The sequence below is a fragment of the Leptodactylus fuscus genome, chromosome 5, assembly GCF_031893055.1.
Source record: "Leptodactylus fuscus isolate aLepFus1 chromosome 5, aLepFus1.hap2, whole genome shotgun sequence".
Lineage (NCBI taxonomy): Eukaryota > Metazoa > Chordata > Amphibia > Anura > Leptodactylidae > Leptodactylus > Leptodactylus fuscus.
Window position 1 is genome coordinate 25,693,555 of NC_134269.1, and position 16,290 is coordinate 25,709,844.

Below are 16,290 nucleotides of genomic sequence, written 5' to 3' on the forward strand. Positions count from 1 at the left end.
TGTTCGCTCATCTCTAATACAGAGCCAAATGGAGCCTATTGACTATAATTGGGTCCATTGGGTGTCAATTGTTTCTAACTAAAACATCAGACGAAAAAACTTAACTTTTTCGCTCGGCAGTTTTGGCGACACAAATGTAGCCTAAAAAGGAAACGATGATCATCTACTTCAAAGAAGAACAGTAATACACGACAAAATATAAAAAGGGTTTTATTAAAGCAAACATGGCGGCACTGAAAATACAAGCTAGGTATGGGCAACTGAACCATGAGCCTTGTGTATAAAAGACGGTGCTGCCCAATCAGATCACATCTTCAAACTTTCAAAAATAAAAGCTGGAATCTGATTGGATGATAAGAGAACCAGGGTTTCCAGGACTCCAAGACCTCTTACTGTCATGTGACGGTTGCGGTATAATGAATTATGTTGTGGATGCCTTATGGCGATTGCGAGAATTCTGCCCGTGATAGAGAACTGGAGGTCACACACAATGCTCGTGCTACTCGAAAATTGTACGATGACTGACACGAGAGCGAAAGTTGATCAAATTCTGTATTTTTTTACTGTTTGCATAAAAATTTATAAGGGACATTAAATAAGACGATAAAAGCCGAAGAAACAGTAACAAAATTGCATAAAGTCTATTGATAAAATATATGGTTCTATACGTATTCCATATGTCATTTTTACATATAATAAGGACCGGCTTGTGGTGCTGTCCTTCTGGTCATCCTTTATCCTAGTGAATAAAACACAAGGTGCTTAAAAGACTTCTCCAGTTAGTAAAAGTGTCGTCATCCACCCACATACTCACAACAATATATAGCGCCATCTTGTCCAGAGGCTCTGTCTGGTATTGCAATTGGCAGTGGATGGGCTGCAATACCAAACATAGCCAAAGGTGGCGCTGTTCTGTTTCCTAATCTCATAAATCCCTTTAAAACGGATAAGACGCTTATGTTCTCTAAACATACATTGTCCTCCTGACCACTTCCCTTTCATTTTACTGACTTCCCTTTTAATGTAACTTACAGCACATTCATCATACAAAGATTTAAAGGGGTTGTCCAGGACTATGATATTGATTTCTGTGGCCACAGCGCAGTACCATAAATTATATAGTGGTTGTGCTTGGTACTGCACCTCAACCCCATTCAACTCATATGACCAATGGATGTGATGGTGTTGGCCGTGAAGAGAAAGTGAAACGCAATATCAAAATGCAAAACCACTAGGCCCCTATCTCCCGATCACAAACACAGTGAGAACATACAAACCCCTTTCTGATGCTGTCCTTGGCAGGATTCAAACCCAGGACTCCCATGCTGCAATACTAACCACAAAGCCACCGTGCACCCTAAGTGAAACATTTTATTTCCGCAGCATTTGTCACAGAAAGTCCGCAGAGTTTCCTCTGTGGACTTTCATCCCTTATTATACCTATACGGAAAACGCCAGCGCTTTCGCAGGCATAATTGACAAGCGGCGATTGCGGATTTTTTTCTGTAATGTGTGGATAGGACTAGCCAGAATCCCATCCACTTTGCAGGTTACTGTAAAACACAGTGCTTTTTGCAGCGGCCATAATACTGCGTTTTCATAATATGGGGCCCCAGCCTTAAAGGGTCTCTCTGGGACTTAAAAAGGCCATCATTGTTTGATAGGATCTCTGAGACCCCTGTTAGTGTTCACTGGGGACTCCGGGGGCCTATCCTAAAACCTGGAGAACGCCTCTAAGTAGACAGTGTACCAGTCATAACTTCCAGCATGTGCTGCTATACATAAAACTAAGATCTAATAAAAAAATATAAAAAAACTAGTCATTTGTATAGCAACCGTTCACTTCCATGTGATTGGACGCCATAGTTGACAACATTTCGGTTGAGTTGTTTTGCACTACTATTACCATGAGTCCCTTTTTTCACGCCAGACATGGCTTGTTGGGTGGATGTTACATTGACCTATTATTTGTAGGTCTGGTGCACATGTCTAGTGGTCTTCCTAACTATATCTAACCTAAGGTGCTAGGACACTACAGACCATATTGGGCAATTGACCAAATATCATGGTGTATATTGTTCAATGTGACTGGACAACCAAACATAGTCTGATGTGACTATACAAGCGAGCACCAACACAGAAAGGAGACAGACCACCTCAGTTCCATGTATTTTGAGCCTTGCTACCATGACTTTTGCAATTAACCATCAAACTCCACCAAAATTTTGTCTTGCCCATTGATCTTAGTAAGTTCTGAGGCAGACTCTTGACAAGGTGATGAACTACCATGGATTATACCATCTACAAAAGTGTTGGGGAGGTTAAGAAACACACAAAACGGTCAAATTCTGCTAGTTATCATTCATACCATTCATTCTGAACACTGGCTTCTGATAGGTCACATTATATCACCAGAATCTTTTCCGTCCAGATTATTCCCCCAAAATGTGGTCCCTCAAACACTTCAATAGAAATCTTCTTCCTTTAGAATAACTTGTAAACGTAACCACGTCCTTAATTCTGTGTAGGCATCTCAGCATGTTCCTTGAAGGCATCTCAATATGTTCTTTGTAGGCATCTCAGCATGTTCCCTGAAGGCATCTCAATATGTTCTTTGTAGGCATCTCGGTACATTCTTCAGCTTCATAACATCCCAACTTCAGAAGACATCAGTCATTAAGATCTACTCATTTTAATATCACTTTCTCCAACATGGCGTACAAGCTCATTCACACTACTATTAATGGTGCCCGTTGTACCACAGTAGCACATTTCCCATGGGACGCAGTCTTGGTGCCCAAAAAGAGAATAATCCAAGCCTGAACCACAGTGGTTTATAAGGTGGAATCCCTAACCATATGTCCATTATCAGCCAATATTCTCCTCTCGGTGTTTGTTGACTTGACGGAAGCCGAGTACTTGGACCTTCGATTGCAACAGAAGCAAAGGATCTGCTTAAAGGTAGCTCTCATCTCATTGTCCCTGTACGAGTATACGATGGGATTGATGACGGAGTTGATCTCGGCAAGGAGCAGGAAATATTTCTCGACAGCCAGGACGTTGCAGCTTTTGCACCCTAAGCCATCCAGAAGGAGAACGACTTGGCCTGGAGTCCAACAGATAACAAAGGCACCTAGAAAAGAGTAAGACATGGGTGTAAGACTATGAGATAACAGCACTAAAAACATTCAGTAGCCAATGAGCACTCTCTCATCACGCCTGTCTACAGCAGGCCATACACCTCAAATGACCACTTTTTTGGCCGACTACTATCTTTTTCCCTATGCAAGTGCTGAGTGGTACTTATGTCCTGGTGGCGGAGAAAGACGTTGTCAGAACCATCTGACAGCAACTTATCTCCCTGAGAGCAAAAGGATCGGGCAGCTGAAATAAACCGGCCGAGGCTTCACTAGCTTAGAATTCGAGGATCTTTACCCCTTCTGACCAGTCACCAGTCTGAGTCGGAGTCAGACTGTGTAAAAATAGAGGAGTCGATGGTTTAGCTTATGGCCGATATAGAACATCAGATGGAGCTTGTTATGTTGTATTCACGCACAGAAGTTATCTTGGGTTGTTCATACAATTGTTCATTTCTCGCAACAATGATTGGGAATGAACGCTCATCCCAAAAAATTGTCTGGACAAATATTACAAATAAAAGGCCCTTAGTACCCAAGAGTTTGTATAATAGAACCAAGGTGCCAAAGTCGTAGAAAAATGGTGAACCTTGGGTTATGACTTCTATAGCACCTTAGGTCGGGATCTGATCTTCATCTTTTGTGGTCCCATTGATACAATCCAGATGTAAATGAAGACGACGTCTCCTGCATTCACACCTTAAAAGGTCCTTTCATGTCCTCGGACACACGCGGTTTTATATACCACTAGAGAACTGAGAGTGCGCTAAATTCTGTGCACTGTCGGCTTTCCCGTTATGTGCCCCAGGAGAAGAGATATTGGTGCAATTACCTACTGTATAGCTCTTCACTGTCGGAAGGGCGTTGCAGACAGTCTAGCTGGGTACGCCCCTCCTGACAGTCGGTCCGTAGCGCTATACTGTCGGGGGGGGGGAGGCGCGTTTATAACCGCCCAGCCATGACGCTGAGTGGTGAGGAGTGACCAGACCCCTCCTGACAGTACTCACCCATAAATTAGTAGGAGGGGGGCATTCCTTACCACTCAGCATCATAGATGGGTGGTAACAAACGCCCACTCTGACAGCACAGGGCTATGGATGAGTACTGTTAAGAGGGGCGTTCCCAGCCAGACTGTCTGGAATGTCCTTCTGGCAGCGAAGCGTTATTGGTAATTGCCCCGATATCTCTTTTCCAGGGACACATAATGGGAAAGCCGACAGTGCGCTCAATTCAGCGCACTGTCAGCTTTCTAGCAGTGTATAAAACCGCATGTGCCCAAGGACATGAAAGGTCTTCTTTAAGACGTCCGTATACTTTTTAACACTACTTAGCTAAATGCTCATTTAACTCATTTGTCAGCTAGTTGGATGTTTTTGTTCCTAATCCCCACCATCCCTGAGCAATCAATGCTGTTAGTTTTGGTGCCTGATATGCTAATTAGGCTCTGTACTATCAGATGAGTGGGGTTTGACAGGAGCAGGCAAGGGATGTGATTCTAGGCTCTCTGACACTCTCCAATCAGAGGCGAGCAATATCAGGATTCTGAATCACACCCCTCTACTTGCTGCTCCCTGACACCACAGACTTGACAGTATAGAGCCAAGTAGCATATTGGGTGCCCAAACTATCTGCACTGGTTACTCAGGAGTGGTGAGGGCTAGAGAATAAATCCCAACTCTACCAGTATCAGTGGAGCAGCACCTATCGAAGGATGCAAAGAACTGGAGGTGGAGAAGGTAGTAAACAGTAAAATCCCAATACTTCTATAACCCTGGTATAGTACCGAAATATCCTGATGCATCGTCTGTTCCCTTAAAAGCTCATGTATGACTGATCCAGAGGTTATCTTTATTGACAGCTGTGTTCCCATATGGGTCACGCCACAAGTGGGCATTGTTACACCATGTACCGAAAATGTTTTGTGCTAATTAATAATTCGCTATTTTTCCATTGCATAACTCATATGGAAAATATTACAATGGCGGTAAAACGTCTCGAAGACTGCGAGAACTGTCAGGTTGGTATAAATCAAGAGCACTGAGAATGAGCGTGTTTTTCTCCTCTCTGACCCTCGCCCTGCATCTAAACCTGTTTATTGGTTACACCCCAATGACTTAACCTCAGATATCCGACGAGAGCCAGTTCTGGGTGTGTGCCCGAGTCCAGCAAACCAGGAGTTAAAGGTAATTAATCCGCCCTCGGTGTATAAAACGGAAAATCGCCTCCTCCCCGGCACAGACGACGCAGTAATTATAATGTCCTTGATCCTGGGCTGAATGTCCTACATGTTGACTCCAGACTGCCGGCACCAAGAGGTCTATGGACATTGTGTAATGTCATTGTGTGCCCAACTAACTAACCGCCATCTACCTGACTAACTAACACAGTATATGGCTGGGAATCCTCATACTGGTCACTGTTCATTTATGTAGCTTTACCTGCACCATCCTGAACTTTCCAGGAATGAGGTCTCTAACCTGTAGCTCTCCAATTCTTAGAAAACTACGTCTGTCCAGGATAAAATTGACAAAAATGTGAATGTTCCAGGTAATAGTAACAATAGGAACCCCGGAGCTCCCAAAGCTGACCACAGTCCTGAGATGAATGGTGACAAAACCTGACAATTTCTATGGGACTGGCCAACCATGGGCTCACTACTTTCGCCCAGTGACAGATGCAAGGGTTAAATAGGGTCAGGCATCTTAAATTTTACAAACCCAATCATTTTGTTCTAAAGGCTGGGGCTCCACGTTGCGAAAACGCTGTATTTTACAGTACCTGCAAAGTGGATGGCTAATCCCATCTACACATTGCAGAAAAATATCCGCAGCATAAATGCTGTGATATCAAAAACGCGGGGGCAGAAAGGCCGCTGTCTTTTCCACAGCATTTTTTTTACTTTGGCTCGCTAAGTAGTGTCTTAGTCTAAGGGTAGGTTCACACGGGGCCGTATCCGCCTCAAAATCTTAACCAAAAAGACGGCTCCCATTAAAATCAATGGGAGCAGGTCAGTTCTTTTTTCCGGGAGCCGTTTGTTCCGTCTCCTGTAAAAAGAAGCGACATGCTCATTCTTTCAGGCGGAGTCGCCTCGCAACATCCGCCTGAAGACACTCCCTCCCGACTAGGCCCATTCCTTTGGGCCTAATCCGAAGCGGAGCACCGCACCGGCATCTAGTCGCAGCCGAGGCGGTTCCGGTCCAAAAAACCCAGTGTAAATTTACCCTAAGGGAGATATGCGATCACCAGAGGCAGAGCTAAGTATGCATGTGTGTATGGAGGGACTGGGGGGAATAGTCGGTGATCAACAGTTATTTAAAGGGGTTGTCCAGGCTTATTTTTTTGTATGGCCTATCCTCCTTTCCGGCCCCCCCCAGACCCATCCTCTTTACAGAACCACTTCTAGCTGAGCTGCAGTGAAGGTTTCGGGCCTTTAGGCAATGGACAGAGCTTTCTTTGTGATTCCGGATCTGTATTGTTTACTGGATAGGGGTGGGAAGTGACTTTGTACAGATGATCGGCCATAGGGGTGGGTGTTGTCGCCCTATCCATCAGATATTTATGGCCTAATCAGAAAGCCTGGACAACCCTTAAAGTTATGACCACCATGGTGAAGAGTGAATTTAGAGAAAATAGACCCCATAGAGCTCACAATGTACATTTTTCCCTATCAGTATGCCTTTGGAATATGGGATGGAAATCCATGCAAACACGGGGAGAACATACAAACTCCTTGCAGATGGTTTTTTGCCCTTGGTGGGATTTGAACACCAGGACTCCAGCGCTGCAAGGCTGCAGTGCTAACCACTGAGCCACCGTGTGGCCCCCGAAAATAGACCTTCTTGTGTAAGAGGGTATTGTACTATCTTCCATACTCAGAAGTAGACAACTATATCTTAGTTGTATCTTTTAGTGACGGCCTTCTTGTACTTGGTCACCGTAGCCCATCTGCAGGGTATCCACATTGTGATATGGGTTGTCCTTACAACGTATGACTGTATAGAGGTGACCATACATACTAGCTGGACTGACGTCCATAAAAGCTGAGGTAGTTCGACTCCATTCATTTTACCCCTAGATGTGGTGGTCAGTGGCCCCTTCAGCAGGCCGGGTGGGGGTTGCTTTACCCTTTGTTTTAGAAACAGGTGCCCGTCCCAGGGGTCAGATGTAAATATATCCATAATCTATGAGTATGCCATAAATCTCTAAGACAGAATACCACTTTAATACATAAAGCATGGCACCGCTCCATAATCCTAGTGGCTTCCTGCAGTCCTCACACGCAAGAGTACAGTACCAGCTATATAAATCCACATATGTGCCCGTCTTCCTTCATCTTGTCTCCTATGCCCATCAAAAGTATAGAAAGTAATAAAGATCTCCTCCTTTATAAAACAAAGTCTAGCTGTTCGTCCAGTGTCTGCAGCAGGAGCCTCTCCCCCCACCTCTGTCTGCTGCAGATTGGCCTAGATTACGATCACGTTTTTCTTGTTTGGCTTTAATATGTCTGTGTTTGAAATCCTTTAGCTACGCCCAATGTGTAGTGTGCTATAAGTGAGGTGCGGTATCGCTCCCCATGCACTGACCTTACAGCATCTTTATGGTAACACATATGAGCCATCTGCTTTATGATCCTTTTGTGCTGAATATTACATTGCTTTCAGTGGGTGTTAGTTTGTGCAGCGTTGCCCTTTGTTTTCCAGACGTTGACAGTCATGCGTGCCAGGGTTTGTCCCCATGTGTCACTACTAGGTGACGCTGACTCACTCTTATATAAAGGCCATGCTGAGAGGATCCGGTCTCCAGCTGTGCAAACATGTTGGTCATTTATTCCCCTTGATGCAGAACTGTTCCTAAAATCCAGATGTTTCAACTTATTCCATCTTTGCATGCCTGGCGTCCCCTTATAGCAAGCGGCCGCATCAACACAAACTGACTGATACAGCCTGAGCCTTCTTATATACAGCTCACTATACGGAGCAGACATTATTACATCCCTAGGATTTACCTTGTGTCTCTCTATGGCTCCTAGAGCAGCGGCATTCGTCCACCTCCCTATAGAGGCACATGCCTGGCCCAGCATGCATGTGTATAAAGGGGTTGGAAGGAATAGCCAGCGCATCCCCCTCTACTTTCGGCCATCTCCAATGATGGACCAGACGTCATGTGTAGCAGGCCTGCGTCATGACGCATAAGGACACCAGCCTGGCCCGCAGACTGCTGGAGCGCAGGAGAGGTAAGTAGCAGTGTTTTTTATGTTCCCTCACCTCCCCTGGGCCTCTGATCGTTCTACTCCTGGGTCTGAAAATCTGAAAAGTCCCCAGAGTATAATGATAGCAGTGTCTGAGGGGTTTGCGGGCCTGCGGCCTTACTTACCGATCCCTGTGCCTGTCCACAGGGGAAGCACCAGCGTCCGTGAGCCGGAGCGGGGATCAGCAAGTAAATAGGGCCCATTACCATCTGGGGTTAAAAAAAACAACAAAACATCAGGAACCTACCGGGCCCCCTAATGTCTTGGGCCCAGTGTCAGCGAATACTACTACTACTACCTGGTATTTACGCCACTGGGGGCAGTGTTTCTTTTCATTAGTTAAATTGTTGAACCTAGGTGACGGACGCAACACAGACGCAACACAGACGAAAGGGGCAAATGCAAGCAGGGACCTTGTCTAGTGGGGTCACTGTCACAATAAATGCTCTGAGCAGGGACGAGAGACATCTGGAGGAAACAGACGAGGGACAGGCATGAATAGAAGATGAAGGAAAACATCTGTAGAAATAAATAATTCACACAAGCCCAGCTGCCTCCTCACACCACAGTCTGTGACTTCCCGGCCTGTACAAGGAGGATCCTCCATAATCTCCTTTGATAAGGCAAGAATGTGGCTTCAGGGAAAAGTTCAAGCTTTGTCCATTCAGCATTATGTGAAGTTCTGGCTCCGATCTGATGTCTTCTGTGTGAAAGCCTAAGGCCTCGTACACACTGTGGCCAGGATTTATGTGATATGATAATGGCTGCCTATACTTATATACTATATATATTTCCACACGGCATGCTGTATAAGGACCTAAGGACATCTGAATTTCCGCATTATTATCCGACCCAGCCATGTATCACATCCCAGCCATGTATTACAGCATACCTGACAACTTTTATAAGCGAGATTTGAGTATGGAACCCCCCCCCCCCCCCCAAATAAACATCTCTCCTTATTACTGAACACAGCCCCATAGCAGTGAATGGAGCGCCGGTCACACTGGCACTCCATTCACAAGGAGGATTTAAGCTGCACTTCCTCTTCTTGGCCGGTTATAATGGTCATAGGGCCATCCTGCAGCTCAGTCCTATTCGCATGAATGGGGCTGAGCTGCAATACCAGGCACAACCTATGGACAGGTGTGGCGCTGTTTTTGGAAGAATGGCGCTGTTTTTGGCCTGTCCAAGATATTGATTGCTGCGTCCCCTTCATTACTTTCCAAGCATAGCGCTATATTGTATAGTGGTTGTGTTTGGTATTGCAGTTTAACGCCACACAGTCATGTTTTTCCAATTCTGGACAATGGTTTAGAAATAACTGCGGTATATTTCCATGGATGCCGTCTATGTGTTAACCCTTTATTCCCAGGATCCTTTGCGGCTCTGACCGTCAGGGATAACACACCCTCACAAAAAAAACCTTTAATAAATAAGACCCCTCCTCTCTTCACAATGTCCCATTGTACAGCAATTCTGGAGCATCTTTTCTTACAACTCTGTATTATACTGTTCTTCTGTTATTCCTCCTGGAAATTGACAGCTGGGTGTTACTAGTTGGAGGGATGGAGGGGGATATGTCCGTGTACAGTTACCAGCTTGTGCAGTCACACCGCCCTTTTGTAAGGAAAATGGTAGCACCCGGTCAATTTATTCATACACTTCCAAGAGTATTAACAGAGGAACGACTCAATGCAGAGTTCTAAGAAACAATGCTCTAGAATTGCGTTTTCATGGCGAATACAAACCCTGTTTGAAGGGTTTTGTTTTTTTTTGGAAACAGCGCCACTCTTGTTAATAGGCTATGAGTGGTATTGCAGTTCAGTCTCATTCCTGTGAAGAAGGGTGGCGCTGTTTACTAATCTGATACAATCCCTGTTGCTTGTAGTATAATAGGGGCGAGACTACTAAGGTGCGGCCACCTACAGCAAACAGTATTATGCCTTGTAAGCAGATGGTGAGCGGGAAGGAAGGGGAGGCGAGGAACTCACACTTGTGAACTCACACTTCTGTCCAGTATGTAGATGTTCCTGGATGTCCTCGCATTCATCATGGTGGGGGGGAGACACCTATTAATGAATAGTCACCCCCTCACCTGCTGCGGCTGATAACAGAGGACAATAGGTTGCATCTAAGCCATTGTAGAGAAGAAGAAATTCAGGCTTTGTGCTCCTTTAAGCTATTAAGTAAAATGCTGACTACAGAAATCCACCTGCAAACTTTTCATGTGGTGCCAGGAAAGGGAGGGGGTAAGACCTGGATTAGTCGTGCAAGTGCAAAAATAGTAACATCTTGTAATTCTTAGTCACTTCCCTCTTGTTTGCTTTGTGCAAAGAAAATAACAGCATCATGTGTATTCAGCCAGAGCTTGACAATGGACAGTGGCCCGTGCCTGGCAGGGCAGAGCGTGTCGCTCCCCATCCCGCAGTTACTTGATCACTTTCAGTTCTGTAATGCAGAGGTTGCAGCTGCAGATCACATTTCTGCATCAGATACTTAAAGGATAAGTAACCTGCTCTCCCCCTCTTATTACTGTCCATACACCTCTGGGTGCAGTCTATGGCACACTATATACAGGGCACTGAGCACCTTGTCACCTGCACACCCCACCGGTTGTCATAGTGTGCAGCGGTGCAGTAGGTTGAGATCAGATTCACATCTACATATGAGTCTACTTGGGGACGCCATGAACAGAAACCCAATCCACATACAAAAGTGGTTACTATAGGAAACCCGCAGACCCCATAGACTATAATGCGGAGAGAAAAGTGCTGCTTAAAGGACTGGGGAATGAAACGACCCAAACGCAGGCCTTAAGGTAAGTTCACACGGGATTTTTGGATCAGAACCTGAGGAAGAGGCCGCCTCAGGTTCCGATCGAAAAACCGGATAGCCGCGAATGAAAGCTGGTGCACTGCACAGGCATCCAGCCGCGCACTGTGCTCCGGATTAGGCCCAATGAATGGGACTAGTGCAGGGAAGGGAGTGTCTTCAGGCCAAATCGTGAGGCGACTCCACCTATAGAATGAGCATCTCGTTTCTTTTCTCCGGGAGCTGGAAGAAACGGCTCCCAGAAAAACTCCTGAGCGGCTAGCATTGATTTCAATGATAGCCATCTTTTTGGTCAGGGTTTTGAGGTGGACCCTGACCAAAAAACCCTGTGTGAACTTACCCTAAAACTCAGAACTTAGGGTGGGTTCACACTGGTGTTATTCAATGTCCATTTTAGTGTACTGAGAACCGAATTCACCGCTCTCTTCCCGGGATTTTTCTGGGTGGGCTTGGGGCAATCTTATACAGCTCTTAAGGAACAATATACTGTGTCGGGATTGATAAGGGGGCATTATACTGTGGGGAAGGGGGGAACTTTCCCTGCAATAGCCAATCCTGACGTAATCTCCAGAATTTCTACAAGGATGATTGTGTCAGGATCGTGCGGACTGGCAAAGACTGCAGAGAGGAATATCCCATGTCTACTTACATGATTCATTTCTAGGTTTTGTGTTCCTTTAACCCCTTGCCAACACCCAATGTACACCTAATGGCGGAAAAGAGTATGTAGACTCAGTAGCCAAGTCTGTGCAAGCACTGCAGTTACCAGAGGATTAACCCCTCGGATGCTGCAGTCAATACTGACTTCAGTATCTAGGTGGTTAGTCAGAGGGCGGGGCTTGCCTTGCCTCAGCTGAGGCCACATTGTATAAATTGGTTGCCATGGCAGCCTGAAGTTTCATGAAGACTCCTAGGCCGGCCATGGTAATGTTCCTATTAAGCTCTGCTTCAGAGCTTAATAGGGAGACACTGCAAACATAATACACCGCAACCCCACGGGACTGCGTAGAGCGGTAGAGTCTCCAACTTGGCCACAGAAGTAAGAAAGTATTAAAACTTCACAAAACCGACTAAATATAATTTATACCATGTCTAAAAATAAACTATTAAAATATAAAAGTATTCACAATGAAAGCCATAATGAAAAAAAAAATAAATCACATGGCATGACTTGCTGGCTCCAAAAATGTCACCCTCTCCCTCCCCCCAAAAATTGGTGCCAATGAAAACTACAGATCACTTTGCAAATATCAAGCCCTCATACAGCTGTGTCAAAATATGGCAACACAAAAGTTTTTTCTTCTAATGCCGTAAAGCGTAACAAAACCTGGCATCGATGTCATTGTTCTAACCCGCAGAATACTGATAACAGGTCGTTTATAGTGCGCGTCGAGCTCTGCAAAACACGAAACCCGTACAATTATGACAGAACTGTGTTTTCTTTTTTTACATTCCACCCCAAAATATTTTTTTTAGTTTCTTATTACAGTATATGGAATATTAAATGGTGTTAATTGAAAATACAACTTGCCCTGCAAAAAATAAGCCCTCATATGAATGGAAAACTTTAAGAGTTAAGGTAAGCTCATACGAGGTTTTTTGGTCTGGAACCTGAGGCGGAGGCCACCTCAGGTTCTGGACCAAAAACCGGGTAGCCACAACTGAAAGCCGATGCACTGCACTGGCGTCCAGTCGCGCGCTCCGCTCCGGATTAGGATCGAGGCAAACGGCCTGAAGAATAAGCATCTCGCTTCTTCTTTCGGAAAATAGACCTGAGCGGCTCCCATTGATTTCAATGGGAACCATCTCTTTGGTCAAAATTTTGAGGCGGATACGGCCTCTAAATACTCCACGTGAACTTACCCTAAGAGTTATGGGTTTTGAAAGGTGGGGAGTGGCAAGTGGCTGTCAGGAAGGGGTTAAAGAGTACTGTTACCCTATTCTAAGGTCTTATATAACGTCTACCCTGTCATGATGACGGTGAGCAGGGCATGCTAAGACTTATAGTTCCATAAAAGCGGGCGCGTTGCTAGAAGTGTGAGCTGCAATGAAGGAGATGACCTAGAGGATGACACAGGAATGTAGGAGGAATTACACCCCATAAATGCCTGGGCTCGTGTAAAAGCATTTTATGAGATGATTAACTTCCCCGTGTATTATTCTTCTGCAGTTTATATGCTCACCGCATTTAAAGGGAACCTGTCATGGGCCATTTCACCCCTTCCCGTTCTGCGCCATACTATTATGTCGTGCTGAGCATGTGCTTATTGTTCTACGCCATTATAGTATGGCGCTGTGATACGTATTGCACTGGGGATCAGCAGGTCCCACGTTCAACTTCCCTTTATAGGACAGGGAAAAAGTTGACAAAGTTAAAAATAAATTTTCAAAAATAAACAAAACATAAAAAGTTCATGTAAAAATAAAGTAAATAAACATGTTAGGTATCCCCATGTGTGAAGGAGTCTGCACTATCCAAAAATAGTGGATGGAGTTCCTGTACAGCAAACACCATAAAAGAAAAGGATATACAAATAAATAAAGGAAAAAAAATACCACAAAGCAGAGATTAATTTATTTTGGCCACCTCGTTAACCCCCAAAAATAGCAATAAAAGGTGATCAAAAAGTCGTACAAACCAAACATGGGGGCCAATAAAAACTACAACTTGCCCCGCAAGTAAAGAGCCCTGACATGTCTATCAGCAAAAGAGTAAAAAACTTATAGGTGACCCTTAGGGTTGAGTGATCAGGAAAGATTAGATCCCGATCGGCGATCGAGCAAATTTCACGATCGGGATCGGCTGGAAAATGATCGAAAATCGGATTTTAAAATCGATCCTGAAATCTCAAGATCGGCTCAACCCCTGTGACCCTGGGAAAATCGGTCATTTTTTAAAAATTAAGTTTTATTATAAAAAATGGTAAAATATGATAAAACTGATATAAATCTGGTATCGCCGTGATGGTAATGACCCGCCGGACTAAGCTGCCAGGTCATTTATAATGCAGAGTGAATGCCATAAAAACAAAAAGCAAAAAATTATTCTAGAATTGTGGAATTTTTCACACGGACAACCAAAAACAATAAAAGCTAATGTGACCCAAAATGGTGGCAAAGGAAAGTACAACTCGTCATGCAAAGAATAAGCCCTAGAATAAGCCATAGAAAAATGTTAGGAATTTTGGAAAGCAGAGAAGGAAAATACGAAAAAAGTCACCGACATGACTATACAAACTACCCTTAAAGGGATTGTCCTTAAAGGGATTTTTGAAAGCAGAAAGAAAAGCTGCCCCTCTAGGTCAAAGGTAATGTCTGGCACTGCAGCCAGGCCCTGCTCAACTGACCTTTGCACCCACTAAAGGGACCATAAACATTTGTGATGAAAATAATGTTCCACCGGGGGAACATAGCTATAGCTATAAAGGATTTGGTGGTAGCAGTCACCACCAGGTCCTGGACCCTGAGGAGGCCCCAAGTTTCCCTCTGCCACTTAAAATATACCACTATTGTGTGTATAAGAGAGAGACCCTGGTACAGATTTAGCACCGGGGCTCAGGACCTCCAAGTCACACATCTCCTAATGGTTACATATAATCCTCCCTGAAGTCTTCCAGGCTTTTGCACCGCCCCCAATTACTCAGACAACAAACATAATAAATCCACAAAATGTTTTTAAAAAATTCCATAATCTCCTCTTTTCCTTCGATCCTATTCAGCCTCATATTACAATTAAAACTGAGCAATATATAAAGAAACTTTCTCTGTGTGTCACTAGAGCACGGCCATTTCCCTTCTTAGTGTCCTGTGTCTGGCTGTAAGATAACTGGCTGCAGCAGGAGCCTCTCCCCTCTGTCCTATCTGCAGCAGCAGGCTGAGCCCCAAACTATATTTCATGTATCATGTCCTATTCCTCCTTACTATAGTACTGCTAATAATAACATAGCATTAAAGGGGATGTTTGGGACGGTGACATTGAGCTCCGCTTCTTCTCGGGCCAGTGGCATCACATATCTATCCCATTACAATGAATAGAGTCGAGTTGCAATGCCAAACGCGGCCACTATACAATGTACGGCGCTATGCTTGGTAAGTAGCGAAGAGTCACGGGAATCAATGTCATAGCCCAGGACAATCCCTTTAATGTAATTCCTTAATATCGGGGCTTCAGCATTAGTAGCCGCTGACAGTCCGGATCTTTCCTCCCTCTACATCTCGGCTCGATGACGAATGATTTGCCGCTACAGACTTTTGTGCAATCCGAAACCATAATTAAATAAGTAGATTATCATCTACTTCCCTCTCTCGGAGGATTCAGTTGCCCTGCGGGTACAAAAACAAGTCTTGCCATGCAGAAAAAATACATGTATTCCTCAGTTCCGGAATTTTCTAGGATTAATCTTTTTATTGTATGTTACAAAAGAAAAACATAACCTATATAGCGTCTGGCGAGATCCTGCTCACGCTCGAGCCTAGAGCTGCGTTCTCTACTACATAGAAGTATATAGATGGTTGGTCAGAGCTGAGGACGATGAGGACACGTGAAGACGTCCCGCTACAGACACTTATTGGCTGTCCTCCGTATAGGAAATAAATGTCTGATCACTGGGGGCCCGACCAATGAGAATGGACATGTTCGACTGTCGCTCCATGGAAGACACCGGAACCCTATTTCCTAGATCATGGGGGTCCAATCACCAATGTCCGGAACAGGTGTCTTTGTGGATGACTATGGTAAAAGTCGCACGTGTGTGTTGTGCCCCAATCCCTGTGGTCGGATACTCACCGATCCTGAGGACGGTGGATAAGTGTCTATAGGGGGACAACCCCTGTCTATTTCATTTTTTAGGGCACAGAGATGTAATGGGTGGTAGGGAACGCTCAGAAGGGACTGACGCACTGGCGTAAATATAGGGATACAGTTGTAACCAGACCCAGAAGCCTAGGAAACCCACAGATGGCCCTCACCACAGTAGGGTTGGGTACATGTCTTTGATCCCCTTAGTGATTTTCTTTGATGTCTATGTTTTGTAAATTTATTCCCCCTGCCCTCTGGTGCACTGGAGTGAG

General features: G+C 44.8%; 1 protein-coding gene across 2 annotated transcripts in view; it reads right to left on the reverse strand.

Annotated features, from left to right (window-relative positions):
• Positions 1-281: 281 nt before the first annotated feature.
• LPAR2 (lysophosphatidic acid receptor 2) overlaps positions 282-16,290 on the reverse strand; it is a 38,515-nt gene continuing 22,506 nt past the window's right edge. For both annotated transcript variants that reach the window (XM_075272668.1, XM_075272667.1), the window contains exon 3: positions 282-3,133. In XM_075272668.1, the coding sequence (XP_075128769.1) occupies positions 2,835-3,133 (299 nt within the window). In that variant the 3' untranslated portion in view covers positions 282-2,834. The remainder of the gene's footprint in view (positions 3,134-16,290) is intronic.